The sequence below is a fragment of the Canis lupus genome, chromosome 19 (assembly GCF_048164855.1).
Source record: "Canis lupus baileyi chromosome 19, mCanLup2.hap1, whole genome shotgun sequence".
Classification (NCBI taxonomy): Eukaryota; Metazoa; Chordata; class Mammalia; order Carnivora; family Canidae; genus Canis; species Canis lupus.
This window is the reverse complement of record NC_132856.1, coordinates 50,224,296-50,245,316: the sequence shown is the minus strand read 5'-3', so window position 1 is coordinate 50,245,316 and position 21,021 is coordinate 50,224,296. Positions and strand designations below refer to the sequence as shown.

At 48.6% G+C, this 21,021-nt stretch overlaps 1 protein-coding gene across 5 annotated transcripts; it reads right to left on the bottom strand.

Moving 5' to 3' along the window:
• Positions 1 to 13: 13 nt before the first annotated feature.
• Positions 14 to 21,018, bottom strand: BRME1 (break repair meiotic recombinase recruitment factor 1). Of its 5 annotated transcripts, none has more exons than XM_072787028.1 (11): positions 20,932 to 21,017; positions 20,581 to 20,644; positions 20,031 to 20,082; positions 15,872 to 16,046; positions 12,564 to 12,645; positions 12,220 to 12,330; positions 7,015 to 8,319; positions 3,684 to 3,794; positions 3,350 to 3,438; positions 1,306 to 1,398; positions 14 to 207 (listed from the first exon to the last, which is right to left on the bottom strand). In XM_072787028.1, exons 3-11 carry the CDS (start codon positions 20,059 to 20,061, stop codon positions 42 to 44), a joined length of 2,163 nt encoding a protein of 720 aa, XP_072643129.1. In that variant the 5' UTR covers positions 20,062 to 20,082; positions 20,581 to 20,644; positions 20,932 to 21,017; the 3' UTR covers positions 14 to 41. The 5 variants fall into 5 exon arrangements, with proteins under 5 accessions (XP_072643129.1, XP_072643131.1, XP_072643130.1 ...); XM_072787030.1 differs by having other exon boundaries at positions 20,439 to 20,644; positions 20,932 to 21,016; XM_072787029.1 differs by lacking the exon at positions 20,932 to 21,017 and adding an exon at positions 20,882 to 20,914.
• Between the last annotated feature and the right edge of the window lie 3 nt (positions 21,019 to 21,021).

Genomic DNA, 21,021 nt, shown 5'->3' with positions numbered 1-21,021 from the left:
CACTGAGCGCAAACCTGTCAACTCTCCAGCTGGGTGATTGGCTATGATGCCTCAGTGGGCTTGCTGCTCCACAGATACGGGGGTGTCTGTGCTTGGATGCGTACATGTGTGCACACACACAGCGACCCACTCCTGGAGACTGACACATTCAGTAACTTGTGGGGACCCCTTGATTCACAGGGCCCTGCGGTAGCCCAACCTGCTTTCCTGGGGAGGATGAGAAGTAAAAGGAGAAAGAAGTGGTTAGGGAGGTTTGTGGGTACAACATTAAGGAACTGAAAATACCTCAAACCCAAGTAGCAGGTCACAGATCCACACTAGGGAATCATTTATTAATGATCTAACCAAAAGAAATAAAATGGAAATCCGGAGAAAAACAAAGGTACCACCAACAAAGGGAGCCCTTCTCTCCTCCAGTAAAGAAACAAATTCTGAACCTCCTATAACCTGAGCTAAAGAATGAAATTTGCAAATCTAGATAAACATCTGGGTGGCTCTGGGCTCTGCTCAGAAGCAGCTGGCTTCCGGAGGGTGGGGGGCACAGCCGGCCTCCTGCTGCCTGCCTCCAGCCTTCTGCCTCTGACCTCTGCTGCAGCCGCAGGGAAGAGCAAGTTCCGTCCCTTACTGACTCTCAAGGGAGGCTGTAGATATGGGCCTGGCCTCTGATGTTTCCCATGGCAAGATGACTTCCGGGTCATCTGAGGGGAGGTTTCTGGGACCCACTAGGACCTGCTGGAGCATCTTATAGGGTAAACCAGGGGGCAGACAGGGCCCTGCAGGCTTTCCGGGGTCTGCCAAGGGATTGTTTCCAGCTGTTTAGCAGCAGAACTTCCGGGGGCCAGAGCAGAGGAAACACGCACAGGCGCTGCAAGCTTGTGCACATGTGCACACACAAGGCGCTCCTGAGGTGGTCTGGAAGTAATCTACAAATCCCTCCAGGATCGCTCCTCCGGAGGGAGATTCCCAGCTCCCTTTGATGTGTAGGGTGCTGGGCCTTTCCCTGCCAGCCTTGCCTTCCGGTAGCTGAGGCGCTTGAAGGCCTCCAGGTCCCGGTGGGCGCTCATGATCAGCCGGCTGTGTGGAAGTGTCAACATTTGCTGTGTGTGCTCCACCAGATGCCCAGAGTGGGGACCACACCTCACATTCAGGCATGAGTGCCTGCTCACGCTTTCACATAAGCTCCCACACATGCATACTCACAGGCTGTGGACACACAGAGGCAAATGCAGGCACTGGGCCCTCCCCACCATCCCCTCTGCCACGCCTCCCACCCCATCCATCTGTGGATCTCAGCCCAGTGCTTACTTCAGGTTGGAGAGCTCAACAATAAGACCTTGCACCGTGTCTGTTGCATCCTCCATCCTGGCGGCTTCACAGGCCTTGATCCCTACACAGGTCCTGGCAGGGAAAGAGGGAAGACAGGAGGTCTGACCTCACTGGACAGCTCTGCCAAACTCTTCTGGGGGCTTCTGCTGGGCCTGGAGCTGTCTTCTCCAAATATTAATACCTTTTCCAGCTATGAAGCCACCAGAGGCAGAGCCCTAATGGCCAACCCAGCTGGCTGTACCATCAAATGCACACCCAGAATTCAGCCTCTTCTCCCCACCACCTTGGTCCTCATCTGGACAGTTGCCACAGCCTTCTTGGCCGCCAGTGCCTGCCTCTACAGCCTGTCCACCATTCAGCACTGGGGTGGGGTCAGCTGTGAAAATAGAAACCCAGCCCAGCATCCCTCCTTAAAGCCCTGCACCATCTGCCAGCACCTCCAGACCCCCATCCCCTCCCTCTCACTCCCCTTCCCCCCCTGCTCCAGCCACTGAATTCCTGTCTGTTCCCTGAGCACTTCTGAGGGCCCTGGAATGTTCTTTCCCAAAAGTCTCCTCCTGTTGGGGGAGGGGGGGCCTCCCCTGATCACCACGTTAAAATTTTAACCCCTTCCTCACTGTCTTTTTCTTAACACTCCACCATCTGACTAATTTGCTTGTCTCTCACCCTCCCACCCCCACCAGATGGAAGCCCTGTGTTTTGTCCTACACTGTCTCCCCCATGCCCACAGCAGTTCCTGGAAGAGCTGGCACTGGATGGTATTAGTATCTATGGAAGAGGTAGATGCACCACATACCCACTGTATCTAATGCATGTGGCCTGCGGATGTGGGCAAAGGGCTGCCCTCCTGGACTCAGGGCAACAGCTGTTCCTAAATCTTCAGACACCCCAGCTTGTCAGTGTCTTCTGGGCTGTCACTACAGGAACTCCAGTTCTACTCCACCCACTTCAGTGACCCTGAGATGGCATTCCAGCCTGGCCTTAGCCTCTGCATGTCTCACTCAGCCACAGGCCACTGAACTGGATCCATAACCTGCCTAGAAGCTTCCAGACATTCATGTGGGTCACATTGGAGGCCACTGGAGATTCAGACATCAATCTCCCTTCTCTGCTCAAATAGTAGGGCCACTTTGACTAAACCGCTTCTGATCCCCATGCAGGGTACATGAGCATGTGTGGGGCAACAAGTGGTACAACAGGTATTACATACAAATGTATGCATGAGCAGGAGGAGGAAACATGGCCACCCTCTACCCTGAGGAGGAGGAGGAGGAGAAAGAGAAAGGAGACTGCCAAGGGTTGTGTCCCTCACCCCTCCTCCACACTTGCCAGACAGAAACAGAAACTTGGCCATGAATAATCGATAAGCCGCAGCCTCTGCAGAGGGGCCAGTTCAAGTATAAGGTAAGAGGAGAGGATTGTGGCCCAGTGCTAATGGCTGGTAGGGCTGGGAGAAAGGACACAAAGGGAGGTAACAGACTGTGAGAGGCTCTGGGGTGGAGACAGAGAATCCCCCAACACTCTCTCTCTCTCCCCATGGCCTACAGGAAGGAGAGAAAGCAGCCTGCCCCAGGGCAGAGCCAAGTAAGGAACTCCAAAGGGCCCTCTGGATGCCAGAGTAGGGATAGGCCCCAAGGTCACGTGGGCCAGTGGTTTTTATCCCAGTCTGGGTCCCCTTCCCCTCCACAGATTTTTGGGGTAAGCTCTAGATCCTCTCTCCAGAAAAACACACATAGTATGTTAAAACAACCTATGGAACTGGGGGTACTACCCCAGAAGTCCTGGGGAGAGACTCGTTCAGCTATAGATTGAGGATCCTCAGTTATCCACTTGCAGGGAGCAGAGGCATGCACAGTGTGAAAGATGGGCTCAGCTCCCCTACTGAGGGAAAGGCAGAGCTGGTGTGAGGGGGAGTGTGGGGGCACCAGTGCCAGGAAAACAGCGACATTTTTCCCTCCCAGGTACTTAGGGCTGACTGCTGCTGGGGCAAGAGCCCTGGGTTAGCCTCCCAGCCCTTGCCTACCTCAGCTGGAACTCCGTGAGAAGGCCTCCATCAGCTTGTGGGCTTGTGCCAGGCCAGCAAGAGTCCAGCCTGCTCCCTGTAGGAAACAACTATAAAGAGAGAACACATGTGAATGGCCTAGCTGGCTGAGCCCTGCACGGGGTAGGAAGAGTCATGCAGAGAACCTTTTAATTCTCCTGGGCCATGCCAGGAACACAGAGGTAGACTCCTGCAGAAGAAAAGTGGGGCAGGGAAGGGATAGGATGCTGTGACAACTGAACCTGGGGGCCACTAGCCTGGGCTGCTCTCACCCTCCCCCTTCAGAAGGAACAGACAGGGCAATGTTAGGTCTGACCCTGGTGTCCCCTGCCGAGCTTGTTCTTTTTGAAGGGCTGATCTGTGCTGGCCGATGGCTCTGTTCCTGATGACGGAGGCGTGGCACTGTCTCCTGCTCATCTTGCAGTACCTAGAAAGGTACAGAGAAGACTCTCAGTGACCGTGACTGGGGTGAGGTGGGGCATCTGGTGTTGAGAAGAGGTCAGCCAGGTAAGCCACCTGTTTTGTGTCAGAGACAGATTTTACAAATAAATTGTAAGGGAAAATTTTATAATTAATAGAGGAGAGGGCCAGGTAACCCAGTTTCTAAATGGTAACAGCAGTTTAATTTTCATGGAAAATGTCAGGCTCAATCATGGAGGTGACATGTGTCACTCTGAAAAGAGACAAGCTGGGGTAGACTGGCCAGTCCAGGGCTTCTTCTGGGGAGACCAAAGTCCTAGAGGAAGAAGGGATCTGTTCCAAAGATGTCCTTTCAAAAGCGGGCCCCTCTTCCCTGTCAGGGGTCAGGAATGGGATAAAGGGCTTGAGCTACAGCTTCCAGCTGCAAATTGTCCCTGAATCCAAAGAACAGACATAAAGAACTGCCTGTAGCCCAAGGGTTCTCGCTGGGGGATGATCACCCCTAGGCACTTTACATTGGTCAGCACACTTTGGGTAGGCAGAGTGCTACTGGCATCCAGTGGGAAGAGGGCGAGCGTGCTGCTCATGCCCTAGAGCACAAGGACAGCCTCACCACAGAGAACTATCTGGCCCCAAATGCCAGCAGTGCTGAATCGGAAGACTCCTAGAGACAATACAGTATCTCCTAGGCATCTGGCCTACTGTTTCATAGAAGTGATTCTGTGGCTTAAAATATAACTCAGTATCACATAATCACCCTACTCACTGGGCTATTCTTGGCCCTGAGGCACATTCTCCCTCCCAATACTCCAACCACTGCTCCCACCAGCATTGTGTAATGTTTGTGTAAATGTTTGACACAAGGGCAGTCCTCGTACTGAATGTGCTGGAGGCCACTGCTGTAGGACCCAATTTTTTTTAAAGATTTTATTTATTTGAGAGGGAGTGAGTGCGTGAGAGAGCACAAGCATGGGGAGTGGCAGAGGGAAAGGGAGAAGTAGGCTCCCCACTGAGCAGGAGCCCAATGCAGGGCTCCATCCCAGGACCCTGAGATCATGACCTAAGCCAAAGACAGATGCTTAACCAACTGAGCCAGTCAGGTGCCCCTTTTAAATGACATTACTTAAGCGGTGTACAGAGGCTCCACCAGCCCTGTGGTGAGTGTCACATCCTAAGGGAGCTACTATAAGAAGAAAACACCGTACTTTCCTGTGAGGAGACCTGGGTTTGGAACTGGTCACTGCTGTATAACTTGTATTAGCCGCTGCTGCCACTGTCTCCATCCACCTGCACTCTGTAGCCTATTGGCCCTGTCCATTGGCCTTCCTGCTGGGCTCCAACTGGTACCTTTCTGTGGGAACCTGCTTGTGCTAAGGTTGCCCTGACTTGTTCGGGAACACCCAATATCAAAACAAAATGTGCCCAGACGTCAGCAACCTTGTCAGGACTGCACCTCCACCCCTGGAGAGCCTGTCAGGTCTGACCACCTCGGCTGTTTGCTGGTTCCCTGCACTGCAGATTCCTTAGTGTTTTCAAAGCCCAAAGTCACTGGCAGCCTATCAAGAGGGGCTTGTTCCTCTGCCTGCTGGATGCCACTAAATATCCCAACTGCTTCTCCTTTAGCCAATACCCAACAGCCAGAGGCTGGGGGTAACTCAGACTGCTCTTCTTTCCAAAGGAGGAGTTTATATTTTTCAAGGGATGAGGCTTCAGTTACAATATTTCAACTGTGTCAGTACCTGAATGCCTACCTATCCCAGTGACTGTGTTCAAACTCTAAGACTGGACTGCACTGTGACTTGCTTTCCATGTTGCTCATCTGGTGATTGAGAAGGGGGGACACAGGAGCCGGGGGCCAACATGTGGCAGGGAGGGCTTGGTCTGAAGTCACCTTGCAGATAAACATTGTCAAGGGTAAAAAAATGGCCCTTCACCCTCCCTTGGGAAGGCGGTACCTTGGAGATCCATATTTGCCCAACCCAGCGGCATTCCCCTCTAAGGCTGGAACAGCTGGCTTTCTTCAGCTGGGGTACCAGATGAAACACTATGCTTGTGTTTCAAGGCCGTGTCCTATGAAAAGACTCTTTAAGTGCCAAAATGATAGGCTACAAAATGTTCACTCTGGAAGACAGGTGGGAATGGTACTACCACAAACCTCACGGGAATAGGAGTAGGGACCACGCCTAATCTGTTAACTCCTGGCAGAGCAGACTCTTGATAAGCATGTAACTGAATTAATTTTTTAAACATCTCAACAGGACAGCCGAAGAAACAGAGGCCACTGTTTGTAAAGCAAGTCAGGCTCTGTGCTCCAAGACAGGACAACTGAGGCACAGCTGCAGAATCAGGCCAATGTGGGAGCAGACCCAGCCTGCTTCCCTCCCAGCTGCGTCACCTTGGGCAGGTGCTTGAACTCCTGGAGCTTCTTAACTACACCCAGTATGTGGAAAGAGAACCACCTACCTCCCAAGGTGTGACTGCAAAGCACTTAACCCAGACTCAGGTGTGCCAGTGGTCAGGGATGTGGTGCTCCCTTGGGGGTGGGGCCAAAGCAAAGCTGCCACCTTCCCAGACAGGTGAACACCAATGGCCTGCATAGGCTCAGTAGCTGGGGAACGTGATGTTGGGCAGGCAGATCCCTGAAGGAAGCAAAGTCCCTACAAATTCTAGCAGGAAAGCAAAATTCTGTGTATATGTTTGAAAAAAAAATCATATCAGAACCTTGAAATGACCCTCAAAATGGGCAAAACCTCTCTCCCAACTGGGGATTGAAGTCCTGGCCCCCAAGCCCAGTTCTGACATGGCTGGCTTTTTTCCAAGTTACCCCTCAAGGTCTCAGGCATCCTCTTTATATCTCTCAGAAACCTCCAGCCAGGGCCAGGCCCTGAAGTGTGGAGAGGGTGGGTAAACCTGAGGGCTCCGGTCAAGGAAAGGAGGACTTCCATCAACTCTGCCCAGGCTGACAGAATGCATGCGTTTCACTGCCTGGGGCTCTTTAGCTCCCATATAGACAGACCCCTTACAGAAAGGCAGATCTATTCTTTCTGGAAAACCACTGACTCCATACGCACCAAAGCTGCAACTCATTCCCCTAGACCTGAATGCCATATAGACAGATGGCCATGTACCCAAATCCCATACACACCCTAATGGGTAGTTTGGGATAGGTTTGTGGCCATGTGACACCTATCCTGGGATGGTCTGCTATAACATGGGGAAACTCTTACCTGCTCATGTGAGGTTTCAAAGTCAGGGGCTTCCAGGGCCTTCTGCATCTGGCTGTCTGGCACAAAGTCAGGTTCCAAAGCTAGGGACTCCCCCAAAACAGCCTGGTCTACAGAGCCAGGAGGGCATGCAGACCAGCCTGTGGGGGCCGCAGGGGCATCTATGCTGTCCTGGCAGGCTCTGGCCTCCTGGGAAAGGCCACCCACTGTTTCTCTGTTTGGCGGTGGAACAAAGGCTCCAAGAGACAGACTGAACCCCTCAAGGTCTTGTTCAGGGCTCTCGTGACTTAACTCAGCTGTTTTTTTACCTGCAGGCTGCAAGAGCAAAGGCAGCATACACACACTTCCCAGCCCATCTTGATCCAGGCCAGGCACCTTTGTCGGATCAACATCTGGACCCATTTCCGAGGCTAGAAGACTGGAATCTCTAGCACCTATTGTGGGCTCTCTTATGCTGTGATCCAGAGCCTGGGAGGCTGCAGGGCCCCCCAGGATGTTGCCAGGGGGCTTGCCTTCCCACCCTGCCTCCCCTCTACATCCTGTATCCCCAGTGAGAGATATGCAACTGAGTAGGGCCCCACTGCACCCTCCATCAGGGGCCTTCCCACTGGGACAGGTAGGTGCCTTGGTGTTGGCCTGTTCATCTGGCCTGGCCACCTCTGGAGCCCTCTGTTCTGGCTCAGTGGGGTCTGTGCTCACATCCGTGATGACAACAGTCCCAAGGGAGGAATATCTTGGACTGCTACAACTCTGTTCTGCTTCCCTGCCAGTCTTGCTGGGCATCTGTATGGGGTCAGAGAGGCCCTGGGCTGCAGATCTGGGCTCTGTGTCCTGAGTAATGGAACTTAGGACACTGTCTCCTTCTTCTTGACACCTCTCAGGCAGGTCAGCTTCTGCTCCCCCTTGGGCACTTGCTTCCTGAAGTGCTCCTTGGTCTGACTCTTTCTCTTCAGCATCTCCGCTCAGCAGGAGCCCTTTCTGGCCATGATAGCCTAGAACCCAACAACCTTCCCTGCTTTCACCATCTGGTGTGCTGGTTCCTTGCTCCAATAGGTGGTCCTGGGCCCTTACGGAGGCCAAGGGCACTGTGTCCCATTCTGGAGAGGCATCAGTGGAGGTTGAGGGCTGAGGATCCCCACTGCCAGGCACAGGTGTCATGGAGTTTTGGTCTCTGTGCTCAGGGTGGGTGCTGTCTACCTGAGTCTGGGCATCCAGCTCCCTGGCCTCCCAGGGAATAAGCCCTAGGGATTCCTCCCATAGGAAGGAATTCCTTCTGGCCTGCTGGGCACTCGGCTCTAGTGGTGTTTCCTGTGGAGAGAAAAAGACTCAGCTTTGAGTTTTCAATAAGGAATCATTCTAGAGATTTTTTTTTTTTTTTTTTTAAAGTAAGCACCAGGGATCCCTGGGTGGCGCAGCGGTTTAGCGCCTGCCTTTGGCCCAGGGCACGATCCTGGAGACCCAGGATCGAATCCCACATTGGGCTCCTGGTGCATGGAGCCTGCTTCTCCCTCTGCCTATGTCTCTGCCTCTCTCTCTCTCTCTCTCTGTGACTATCATAAATAAAAAAAAAATAAAAAAAAATAAAGTAAGCACCATGCCCAGTGTGGAGCCCAATATGGGGCTAGAACTCACGACCCTGAGATCAAGACCTAAATTGAGATCAAGAATCGAACACCTAACCAACAGAGCCACTCAGGTGCCCCAAGATTTTTCTAGTTGTAATTGTCCCTGTACAAAATCTCAGATGCTGCACAGGATGTACCCAAGTAGGGTTCAGTACCAGTGCTGGGCATAGTCAGAGCCAGGGGCTGGAGGGGTAACCAGAAGCACAGGAATTTCTCCTTCCATCAGCTCCTTTCCACCACCAACAGGCACACAGGGACTCTTAGAACAAGGATACAAAAATCAAGGGGGCCTGTGGATTGTGCCCATGTCAGTTGCCTGGTGTTGGCAATCGATGCTAGTTTTAGAACACGTGACCACTGGTGGAAACTAGAGGAAAGCACACACGGACCTCTCTGTACTGTTTTGTTTTTAGTTGTGGTAAAATACACATTACGTAAAACTCAGCATCTTAACCATCTTGAAGTGTACAGTTCAGTGGTATAAAGTACATTTACACTGTTGTGCAAACATTGCCACCATCCATCTCCAGAACTCTTTTTACCTTCCCAAACTGAAATTCTGTCCCTGTTAAACAACTCCCTATCCCTCTCTCCCAGCCCCTGGCATCCACCAACTTTCTGCCTCTACAAAAAAATAAATAAATAAAAATTTTTTTTAGAGAGAGAGAGCGCACGAGAGAGCATATATTGAGGGTGGAGGTGGGGAGAGGCAGTTGAAATCTTTCTTTTTTAAGATTTTATTTATTTATTCATGATAGACACAGAGAGAGGTGCAGAGACATAGGTAGAGGGAGAAGCAGGCTTCTTGCAGGGAGCCTGATGTGGAACTCATCCTAGGACCCTGGGATCACTACCTGAGCCAAAGGCAGACAGATACTCAACCACTGAGTCACCCAGGTGTCCCAGAGGGAGAGAATCTTTTTTTTTTTTTTTTTTTTTTTTTTGAGGGAGAGAATCTTAAGCAGGCTCCAGCATAGAACCCAACTCAGGGTTTGATATCACAGCCCTGAGATCATGACCAAAATAATTAAGAGTCAGATGCTTAACCAACTGAGACACCCAGGACCCCTTGCCTCTATGGATCTGACTCCTCTAGGGACCTCCTATAAGTGGAATTTTATAGCATCTACCCTTCTCCGGCTGACTAATTTCATTGAGCATAATATCCTCCAGGTTCATTTATATTGTAGCATGTGTCAGAATGTCTTTTTTTTTTAAGGTTTTATTTATTTATTTATTCATGAGAGACACACAGAGAGAGAAAGGCAGAGACACAGGTGGAGGGAGAAGCAGGCTCCATGTAGGGAGCCGGACGTGGGACTCAACCCCAGGTCTCCAGGATCGCACACTGGGCTGCAGGCGGTGCTAAACCGCCGCGCCACCAGGGCTGCCCAATGTCTTTGTTTTTTAAGACTGAAATAATAGTCCATCGTATGGATATGCCACATTGTTTATCTGTTCATCTATTGAAGGACACTTGGGTCCATGCCGTTTTTGCAAATTTCTATGAATCTATACTTATTTCAAGGTAAAAAGAAGAGCAAGAGGAAGAAGTGAAATGTCACTAACGGAGATAGAGATGACCATAATAGGGTGGGAAAGAGGAGGTTTCTGGCTGGGATTTATGTAGAATGATACTGTCCTTTAGGTAGATGGCAGTCCAATCCAGACCCTGAGGCCTAAACCTGCAGAGCCACTGCACCCCCTGGATCTCCCCCAACTCACGATGCTAGTAGCTGACATTTCCACCTGGAAATCTCCTGGTCACCTCCAATGTTACACAACCAACACCAGCTCCTGAGTATGCCCTCAGAGGCTCCCTGTCTCAACTACAGCAACTCCATTCTTCAGGCTATTCAGGCCCCAAATCCTGGAGTCAACCCATCACCTCCCTTCACCTCACATCCATGCCATCAACTCTCCCTTCAAACTGGACTACAAATAATTACATTTGATAGGTAGGGACTGAGGTCTGTACCCAAGGGCACTCTAGAGACAGCAGCTGTCCCCTTTCCCATGCCTCTTTCATACAGGGATCACTGCTGAGGGACATACCTCTGCCAGTACCTCCCTATACCAAAGAGGCCCAACCATTCTAGGAGGGTCTGCCCTGCAAATATCAGATCACTGAAGGTCAGAGCCTGTCAATCTGGCTTCAGTGAAGCCACTGGCAACCACTCACTGAGTTACACATAGCATTTCCCGCACATTTTCCGTCAAAAGTGAAGCTACGACCCCTCTTATTAGTTAATTTTATTATAAGTAAGCTCTATGCCCAACATGGGGCTCGAACTCACAAACCTAAGATCAAGAGTCAGTTGCATGCTCCACCAACTGAGCTGGCCAGGTGTCCCGACTCCTTTTAGTGAGATCATCATAGATTTATATATAGATATGAGAAACGATGGGGAAGACTCCTCATGCCCTTTACTCAGTTTTCTCCATTGGTAACATCTTGCCTAACTCGAGTATAATATCACAATCCAGATATTGACACTGATAAAGTCCACTGAACTTATCTGGCTTTCTAGCTTGACTTATACCTGTTTACATGTGTGTATGATGTTCTATACAGTCCTCTTGCAGTAGACGTTGTGCATCCACCACACAGATAAGATATAGAAAATCTCCAACACAGGATCCCTTGTGCTGCCAAGTGTAGCCACACTTGCCTCCCTCCCACCCTACCCACCTGCTCCAACTCCCTGCAACCACTAACCTACCCACCATTTCTATAATTTTCTCATTTCAATAATGTTATGCAAATAGAGCCCTACAGCGTATAACATTCTGGGACTGGCTTTTTCCACTCCACATAATGCCCTGGAAATCCATCCAGATTGTTGCGTGTATCACTAGTTTGTATCCTCTTTTATTGCTAGGTTGTGTTCCATGGTGTGTCCAGCCAATCACCCATTGAAGGATATCTGGGTGTTCCCAATTTGGGATGATTATAAACATGGCTTCTGGGAATATCCACCACTCACTTTGGTAGGGGCTTCTGTTGCCAGAGATGTCATCACCCCCAGAGCTCAGAGTGGAAAGGATGAGAATACATTGTAAGACCCACCCCTTGCCCCAAACCACACAAAAGCTTCCAAGAAGTAAAGAGGTTCAGGGATAGAATGTGGGCTGTTTTCTGTGTTTTTACTACTCTCACACAACCTGGGGAAGAAGGCCGCAGCCTTGACCATTTTGCTGCAAGCACAGCTATCCTGAACACCTCATACAGGCCTGTATGAGCATGAGCTCCACAGACATCTGTAGCATGGTGTACTGAAAAGGGGCATCTATTGGCGCCTGCCTTTGGCCCAGGGCGCGATCCTGGAGACCCGGGATCGAATCCCACATCAGGCTCCCGGTGCATGGAGCCTGCTTCTCCCTCTGCCTATGTCTCTGCCTCTCTCTCTCTCTGTGACTATCACAAATAAATAAAAACTAAAAAAAAATTATAAAAAAAAAAAAAAAAAAAAAAAAGAAAAGGGGCATCTAGATGAGTGCAGGTCTAGCCAGTGCCAAAGAAAACCAAGGCTGAACTCAGCTGCCAAGGCTGGTCCAAGACGCTTGTGTCTACTGGGCTCACCTGGCTGATTTTAGGGGCTCCACTCCCAAGGTCCTCTTCCTTCAGCTCTGCTTGTCTTGTTGCTGTCTTCCTGAGTTTTGCAAACTGGGGGACATACCTCCTGGCTGAGTTCTGTGAACCAGATACAATAAGAACAAAACAACAATAAAGATAAGGGGAGGAATGAGGTTTCAGAAAGCAAATGCCAAACCAGTTCCTTTCTGGCAGCCTCAATGCAGCCCTTGCCCTCTGTCCCCAGCCCACAGTCCTACCAGTCTGTCAGCATGCTGGTGATAGAGACAAGAACTCCAGCTTAAGGGAGGCAGTGTCATTGGTTCATACATGAGGCCATAAAACAGGCTCACCTGAGAAAGAGCAAAGGGAACCGGCCCCTTTTCTGGTTGCCCAAAGAGCCTGGAGGGAGCTCCTGCTTCCTCATCATGGGAGCTGGGTGGAGAAAGACAAAACAGGAGGTTCTGAAGTCCTGGGAGGCTGTCAGTGCATGTGGTGAGACAAACAGGATGAATCCAAAGGCAAAGTAGTACTCAGTCTCCTGTAAGGGAGGCCCTGGAGCACCTGCTTAGAGAGGGTGGGATGGAGAAGGGGAACAGTGTGCCTAGGGTGACACTTGGCTGCCAAGAAGGGTGTGAAGACCCACACCTAAAATCCAAGCTGTCTGCTCTGGCAGCAGTTTACCCTTATAATCTCAGGAATTGGCTCCTGAGATAAGAATAGGAATTCTCATTTGCAATGACACTCTAACCCCCAACTCTGCAAATTCCAGAGAAAAGGAAGTTATAGACACAAAAAACACAGTATCTAAAAAAGCAAGTGTGTTCGTAATTGCCAAAATGCAGAAGCAATGGAGGCAGCCTTTAGTGGGTAAATTGATACGTAAACTGTGTGCACCCAGACAATGGAATATTATTCAGTACTAAAGAAATGAATTACCAAGCCATGAGAAGACCAAGAGGAAACTTAAATGCGTATTTCTAAGTGAAAGAAGCCAGTCTGAAAGCACTGTATGATTACTACTCTGTAACATTCTGGAAAAGGCAAAACTATGAAGACAATAAAAAGATGGTGCCAGGGTGGGGAAGGGAGGGATGGACAGGATACAGGAACTTTAGGCAGCAAAAATACTCTGTATGAGATTATAATGGTGGATACGTGTCATTCTGCATTTGCCCAAGCCCGCAGAACATACAGCACAGGGATCCCTGGGTGGCTCAGCAGTTTAGCGCCTGCCTTTGGCCCAGGGCGTGATCCTGGAGTCCCGGGATCAAGTCCCACGTCCGGCTCCCAGTATGGAGCCTGCTTCTCCCTCTGCCTGTGTCTCTGCCTCTCTCTCTCTCTATGTCTATCATGAATAAATAAATAAGATCTCTTTAAAAAAAAAAGAGAGAACATATAGCACAGAATGAACTCTAAAGTGAACTGTGGATTTTGGGTGATTAGCATGTGTCACTGCAAGTTCATCCTTGGTAACAAATGTACTGCTCTGGTGGGATGGCAATAATGGGGAGTAGTGTATGAGAAATCTCCATACCTTCTCTCCAATATTACTGTAAACCAAAGTGTCTGGGATTGAGCCCTGTATCAGGCTCCCTGCCCAATGGGGAGATTGCTTCTCCTCCCTCTGCCCTTTCCCCTGCTCGTGCTTGCCTTCTCCGTCTCATGCTCTATATATGTGTCTCTTTCAAATAAATAAAATCTTTTTTTTTTTCAAATAAATAAAATCTTTAAAAAAATTTATTGTAAACCTAAAACTACTCTAAAAAAATTAGGTCTTTTTATAAAGCATGTGAGACTTATGGTTATATCTAAATAAATGCAGATGTGTATGTTGCTAAAAAAAAAGATTAAAATCTGGAACTAAAACTTCAAGATTTCAACTTTGGAAGTGAAAGAGGAAAAAGCCTGAAGATACAGTAACAGGTTTAAGTTGTATTGGGGAGCTTATAGAGACAGAATACATCTAGATAGTGATAGCAAGAGTGTTTGAAAAATTTTATTTATTTTTATTTATTTATTTGTTTGTTTGAAAATTTTTAACTGGAATGGGTTGTTTGGGTGGCCTCTAAAGTATTGGCTAAGATTTCATTTCTTGTTTTATTTTTATTTATTTATTATAGTCACACAGAAAGAGAGAGAGAGAGGCAGAGACATAGGCAGAGGGAGAAGCAGGCTGCATGCACCGGGAGCCCGATGTGGGATTCAATCCCAGGTCTCCAGGATCGCACCCTGGGCCAAAGGCAGGCGCCAAACCGCTGCGCCACCCAGGGATCCCTAAGATTTCATTTCTTAACGTAGATGTGTTAAGTTTGCTTTATGTTGTTGTTTTTTTCTGTTATACTTCTATGAACATGGTATTTTTTTTATGAACATGGTATTTTAAAAAAAGATTTTATTTATTTATTTATGAGAGAGACAGAGAGAGGCGCAGAGGGAGAAGCAGACTCCTCACAGGGAGCCTGATGTGAGACTCTATCCCAGGACCCAGATCACGCCCTGAGCCGAAGGCAGACGCTCAACCGCTTAGCCACCCAGGAGTTCCTTAAAAAAAGATTTTAAAAACAAAAACAAAAAAGAGGGTGGGAACCCACTTATGTGGGTTCTGACTACTCTTATGGACTCAAACAGCAAAAGGGGAAGTTCCTGGGACCCCCTAAGCCCTGTTGGCCTCTCCAGGAGTGAGGAGCACAGTGATACTGTGCGCCCAGGAGAATGGTTTAAGTGTGATATGTGACCCCTCTTCCTATCACACATACAGCAGTGCTGCCTTTAGTTCTAAGACTAAAATAATCTGAGATCACATACCTTTCATCCCCCAAAAGTTCTTTTGGTCAGACCGTGTGCTCCAATTGTTTATTCAGAAAATTTGGCTGACCAATCCATGAGGCTTTCTCTGAAGACTCTAGTAGCAGGAGCCCTCCTTCTCCTAACTCCTGCTAACCCTTTCTACTTTGCTCTAGTTACATGTGGTTTAACCCCATGAACAAACTATTCTCCAGATCTTCCTTTTTAGCTCACTGTGCTTAATTACATATTTCTGAAAAAAAAAAAAAATCGAAGACGGGAGCTAGGAAACCATGGTGGTTAGGAACACAGGAGCCAGACACAGCCAGATCCCCAGCCTGCCCTGTGCCAGCTCAATGGCCTTGGGCAAGTAAGTCATTTGATCTCTTGAAGTCTCAGAGTCCTCACCTGTGACATGGAGATAAAAATCTCACAGTGCCATGAGGGTTAAACAAACGGATAGGTGTAAAGTGTTTATTATTAGTACACTATCTGGCACATAATAATTGCTATCTCCCAATGGGTTATTATTTTGCAGACCCACAACTCCATCAATCTTTTCTTGGTTAAGAGGGAATACAGGATAAACATGGATTTGACCAGTAGACAGGACAAGATGCATTCTATTATTAAGTGACCTTGAAAAATCCAAGGTTTTCCTTGCTTATGGTTAAAATATAAACTTTTTCTTGCTAAAGAGGAGAGTCTGGGGAAGAAGACTTTGAGAAGCAATCTGAGGGCCCCTGAACCCCCAAAGGGGAGGTATGGAGTTAGATGGGTCATGTTGGCCACCACCCCTTATCCTGTTTACTGGGCTGCTGTGCTATGTCCACTGTTGGTGGGGAGGCTTGCTGGAATGTTCCAAGCCACCTACCTGGAGAGTGCCTGTACTGGTTCCTCTGTTCTCTGCTCTGCAGAGGGAATGGGTCCTGATCTGCCTTCTGACTCTTCAGGGAGACACAAAGAGCTCTGCTCAGAACTCTGCGGGGGCCCGCCAGAGTCTCCTAGCCTTGGGTTCTTTGGGGCCTTTGGAGGACGGACTCCTCCTCCTGGTTTAGAGAGAAAGAAAAAGGGATGGGAAATACAGGGGGCACGCACTGCCATGGCTGACAACCAAACCTGACAGGGCCACTGCTTGAAATGAGCAAGCTTATTCCAAGGGTAGAAACCCCTGTTCTGACTCTAGCCTGGAGAGAGAGATGGGATGGCACCTTGTCCAAGATCTTAGGTGATCATGCCATTCAAAGGCTTTTTACCTGAGTTGGCCTAGCATCAAACTATACAAGACGACCTGGCTCAGCCAACTATCTCCCTGGGAAGGTGGTGAGAGGTGTGTACTGGCTTCCTTGAGTCTCAGCTCAAATGTTACCTCAAATGGTCATCCCTGACTTCTTTATAGAGCACACCCTTTTAGATCCATGCTCTGTTTTATTCATTTCACAGCCTTTTTTTTTTTTTTTTAAGATGGAGAGTGAGAGAGGAGGGAAAGGAGAAAGAATCTTTTTTTGTTTTTTCTTTTTTAAAGATTTTATTTATTTATTCATGAGATACACAGAGAGAGAGAAGCAGAAACACAGGCAGAGGCAGAAGCAGGCTCCCTATGGGGAACCCAATGTGGGACTTGATCCCAGGACCCCGGGATCACAGCCTGAGTCAAAGACAGACACTCACCCACTAAACCACCCAGGTGCCCCAGGGAGAAAGAATCTTAAGCAGGCTCCACACCCAGCACAGAGCCCGACAAGGGGCTCAATCTCACAACATTGAGATCATGACCTGAGTGGAAATCAAGTTGGACGTTTAACCAACTGAACCACCCAGGCGCCCCCACTACACAGTTTTTTTTGCCATTACCTGATGTATTGTTTTTTTTTCTATCTCCCTCAATACAACGAGGGGCCTGTATCACTGTCTGCTGAGTCTCAAGTGCCTAGAAGATCATCTAGTGCACTGCTGATGCTCAATAAATACTTGGTAAATGATTAAATAAACACAAGTATAAAACAGAGATCACCACCAGAAACACAGATAGTACTAAATTATGTGCCACTCTAGTTTTCTGTGATTCCTGCAGATTATCTGTTCTGGGAAAACTAGGCCCTAGAATTATAGAGTGCTAGGAAAGTGATGTCCCAGTTGTCCCTTGGTCCCTTGTATCTCTGCAATACCTTCCCTATCAGTGAAAAAAAAAAAAAATTAAGAGCCTAACACCTATTTGCAGAATGAAAGCAACCCCCTTACACAGAAACTGCCAATGGTGGCCAACTTGTAAGACCTCCTCAAACCTGGCCCCAACCTAATCATTCAAAAAACAAATGATAAGGGTTGAATCTAGTAAGTTCCATGACAGACGCTGTCCTGAGAAGTTGGGCATTTATGACAAAACTTCAAGGTAGGGTCCCACTGTTACACCCATCTTATAGATAAAAAAGCTGAGGCATATGGAAGCCAAGCAATCTGGCATGGGATCCAGTCAGTCCAACTCCAGAGTCTGCACACTTAAGTGTATCTGAGCATTTGTTGAGCACCTACTATGTACTGTGCCTCTGACCACACAGTGAGAACAAAAAGGCAAACAGACCCTGGCCTGATCTTTCTGAAGGTCAGTCAAGTACACACTTTCCAACTTCAGCTCCTTACACACCTTAAAGTAAACCCACCTAATGAGCTCTCTCTCCCCAACACTGATCACCAGGGTCCTCATTAGCATTCACTTGACTGTGCCCCAGTAGATCACCATGACTTTTTGACTTTCTTGTAATGTCTGGATTCTGTAAGTTACGGTGTGTTTGTTTAGAAGTTTACCCTACTGCTGCGAATTTGATCAGTGTTCTCAGTGAGAAGCATTTTTCTTTCTCCCCTGACTAGACCCTGAGGGTCTTGAGGGCAGGAACTGAATCTGTTGCACCCTTTGATCTCATCCTTGTCCTGTCACCCTACCTTGCTTAGGTGTCCACCTCAGTGCTGCACTCAGAGCAAGGCTCCAAGGAATGTTTCTTATACAAGCACATTCCCACCTTGTGGTCTGCCAAGAGGCAAAATCGAGCAGCTTTGTTTATTTGGTTTCTTAAGATGCCCAAACATTAGCTCACCCTGCTCACCCAACGGACATGTGCACCAAATAAAAAACAAAATATCAACAGAAGTGAAGAGCCTCTTATTTCCTTCCTGTGATCTGTCCCCACAGGACTAATTTAAGAAAAACTAAAGGCAGAACCTTATGTTCAACACCAAAGGCCAAAGATGTTGGGAAGGAAGGGCTTCTTTCACCACCTGCCAGAATCGTCTTTCTCTGTCCCCACCCCTTCCAGGACACCAGAAACAGCTGTCCTGGGCCAGCCTGCAGTCCACTGAGCTAGGGATCCCACTGCCAAGAGAAGCCCCAAATGACCTGACGTTGGGTGGGCTTGGCTGTCCCCAGCTTCCCCTTCCAAGGTCAGTGAAATTCCTGTTTCCGAGCAGTCTGTTGCTCATCTCTACACAAAACATTTTCAATCCATTGCTAATTTTTCTGTCCCACATTGTGGGAAAAAATGAGTGCTACTCTATAACCTCATTAACCAGTAAGTAGTCATTTCCGAACTTTGAAGAAGTTTAAATGATCTTCGACAATGAGAGGGATATAGAGCTATGCTATGTAATGCTGGGTATTTTACTTTGTCCCTGAGGAAATTGTACATGTATATTAATAAGTAAAGATGGTCACGATATTCCATAAAGTGAAAAATGGGGATTAAAGATTAGTGTGTGTGATGCTTCTATTTTCTAGTAAAAAACAAACAAACAAAAAAAACCCCAAAAACACAACACAACACTGTATTTGTGCATATACCAAAAGGGTTTGGAAAAAGTAGTGTACTGAGGTTCATTTCCTGGCTTTTTATGCTGTCCTGTGATTGATCATTGTCCCGTGGTTGTGCTGGATATTAACCTTAGGGGAAGCTGGAGGTAGGGTAGAAAAACTGAATTTGGGTGGCTCAGTGGTTGAACGTCTGTCTTCGGCTCAGGCCGTGAGCCTGGGGTCCTGAGACCAAGTCCCGCATCAGGCTCCCCATAGGGAGCCTGCTTCTCCTCCCTCTGCCTATGTCTTTGCCTCTCTCTGTGTCTCTCATGAATAAATAAATAAATAAATAAATAAATAAATAAATAAATAAATAAATAAAATCTTTAAACATACAAACAAACAAAAACTCTGAACTCTTTTTCCAAGTTTTCTTTAAGCCCCAAATTATTTCAGAATGAAAAATTTGCTTGCTTTTTTTAAAGCCTGGGAGGAGAATCATAACAGCAGCAGCCACTTGTGTACTACCAGTGGTCTATCCTCCATGCTTTACAAATACTAACCCACATTTGAGCTCTAGGGCAGAGTTCTCCACCTCAGTATTGTTGACATTTGGGGCCAGGTCATTCTGTATTGTGGGCGCTGTCCTGTGCATTATAAGAATTAGCACATCCTTGGCCTCAAGCCACTAAATGCCAATAGCTCCCCACCCCCATACATTATTTGTGGAAACGAAAACATCTCTAAACATTCCCAACTTCCTCTGAGGTGCAAAAAATCCTCCTCAAACCAGGTAGAGAATCATTATTTGAATGGAAAGGGTAGGTGGCTTTATTATCTTCTACTTACAGAAGGGGGAAACTGAGATACAGAGTCATCTGCCATCACGTGGCAAGCCAGAGAGCTGAGACGAAGCCAGGGTGTTGGTTCCAGAGGGAACACTTACCACACACCCTATGGCCTTGTAGCATGTCAAAGACCTTGTAGCTCTATCCAAAGGTCGTCTCCGAGAGTGCACCCCTGGCCTTAGGCTATGGGATCCCACTAGAGGCTGGAGGAAGCTCCAGAAAGCTTTCACTTCTTACTGTATGCACTTTGCACAATTTATAATTTTCCTACCAGCATGTATTAAATCACCCTTTTTCCCCCAAACAGCTTGATGTGGTCATGTCAGCATTTCTGCAACAAATAAGACTACATTCCTCCTATAACCAAATGCAGCAGTAAAACAGGGTCAACTTGCTCTAAATACCTGAAGTCCGAAGCTTTTTCCTCTTACTCATTTTATCTGTTTCTGGAAAAATCTGAAAACAATGAGCAAAATCATTACAAGTAGTTCCTGTCCCTGGGTACAGACCAGTGACCCTGGCTTAGGACAGAAGCCACCCTTACCCCACCTCTGCCCATCTGGCTGCCCACCCCCAGAGCGGGGGTGGGGGGAGCACAAGCTGGACCCTGAGGAAACACATTTAGGGGAGTCCCAGCCACCTTGGGCCATGGCCGGGTAAGAATTCAAAGCTTCTCCACGCTGCTGAGAGCAGAAGGAACTGCCCATCTGCCCATCCAGGAAACCCTGGCCACCCCAGCTCCAGTCCCTAAATTGGGACAGGCTATGTGAAGCCCCCTCCCCAGCTGTGGTCTGAGACCTTTCCAGAGATACCTGAGGATTCTGGAAGGAACCACCTGTGGCCCTTCAAAGGCTCAGGGAACCCCGGGTGGGCGGGTTGCCTGGGGCCCTGGAAGCAGGATTCACCACAGACCGGCTCCTGGGGGCACTGGGGGCCAGACAAGCCCAAACCGACCTGGGCCACCGAAGTTGTCAAGGTCCCTCTGTCCTTATCAGGAACTGAGTAGGTGTGCCTGAATCTGTTGGGGAACAATTAGTTTAAATTATTTGCGTTAGGATTTTTTGAGAAAATAAAAGGCAAAGTTGGCCCTCACGGAGCCCAGGTGGCCGGGGATCTGGAGCTGAAGGGCGGGAAGGCCCGAGGCCCGAGCTCTGTGGACCCGACCTCCGGTGTCCAGACCCACACTAACTCCACCTCGGCCACCTAAAAGTGTGGAATGTCCAGACTAGGGCCTCCAGGGGAAGCCAGAACCCACAGGTGGCCGCGGAACACCGTGAGCCCGGAGGCCGTCACCACCCCTCACACCTGAACGCGCGCTCCTCCTCTTTCCCGCGCAACCCGCGGCACCGCCGTGCGCATGCGTAATGTTAGCACCGCCCCTCACATCCACGCACG

What these genes read in the sequence shown, in the direction of transcription:
- BRME1 (XM_072787028.1), bottom strand. Translation starts at nt 20,061, where the DNA reads ATGAGTAAGAGGAAAAAGCTTCGGACTTCAG. An exon ending in TTGAAACCTCACATGAGCAG is followed by an intron (nt 3,795 to 7,014) that starts GTAAGAGTTTCC and finishes GTACCTTTCTAG; the next exon opens with GTACTGCAAGATGAGCAGGA. An exon ending in CTCACGGAGTTCCAGCTGAG is followed by an intron (nt 1,399 to 3,349) that starts GTAGGCAAGGGC and finishes TTTCCCTGCCAG; the next exon opens with GACCTGTGTAGGGATCAAGG.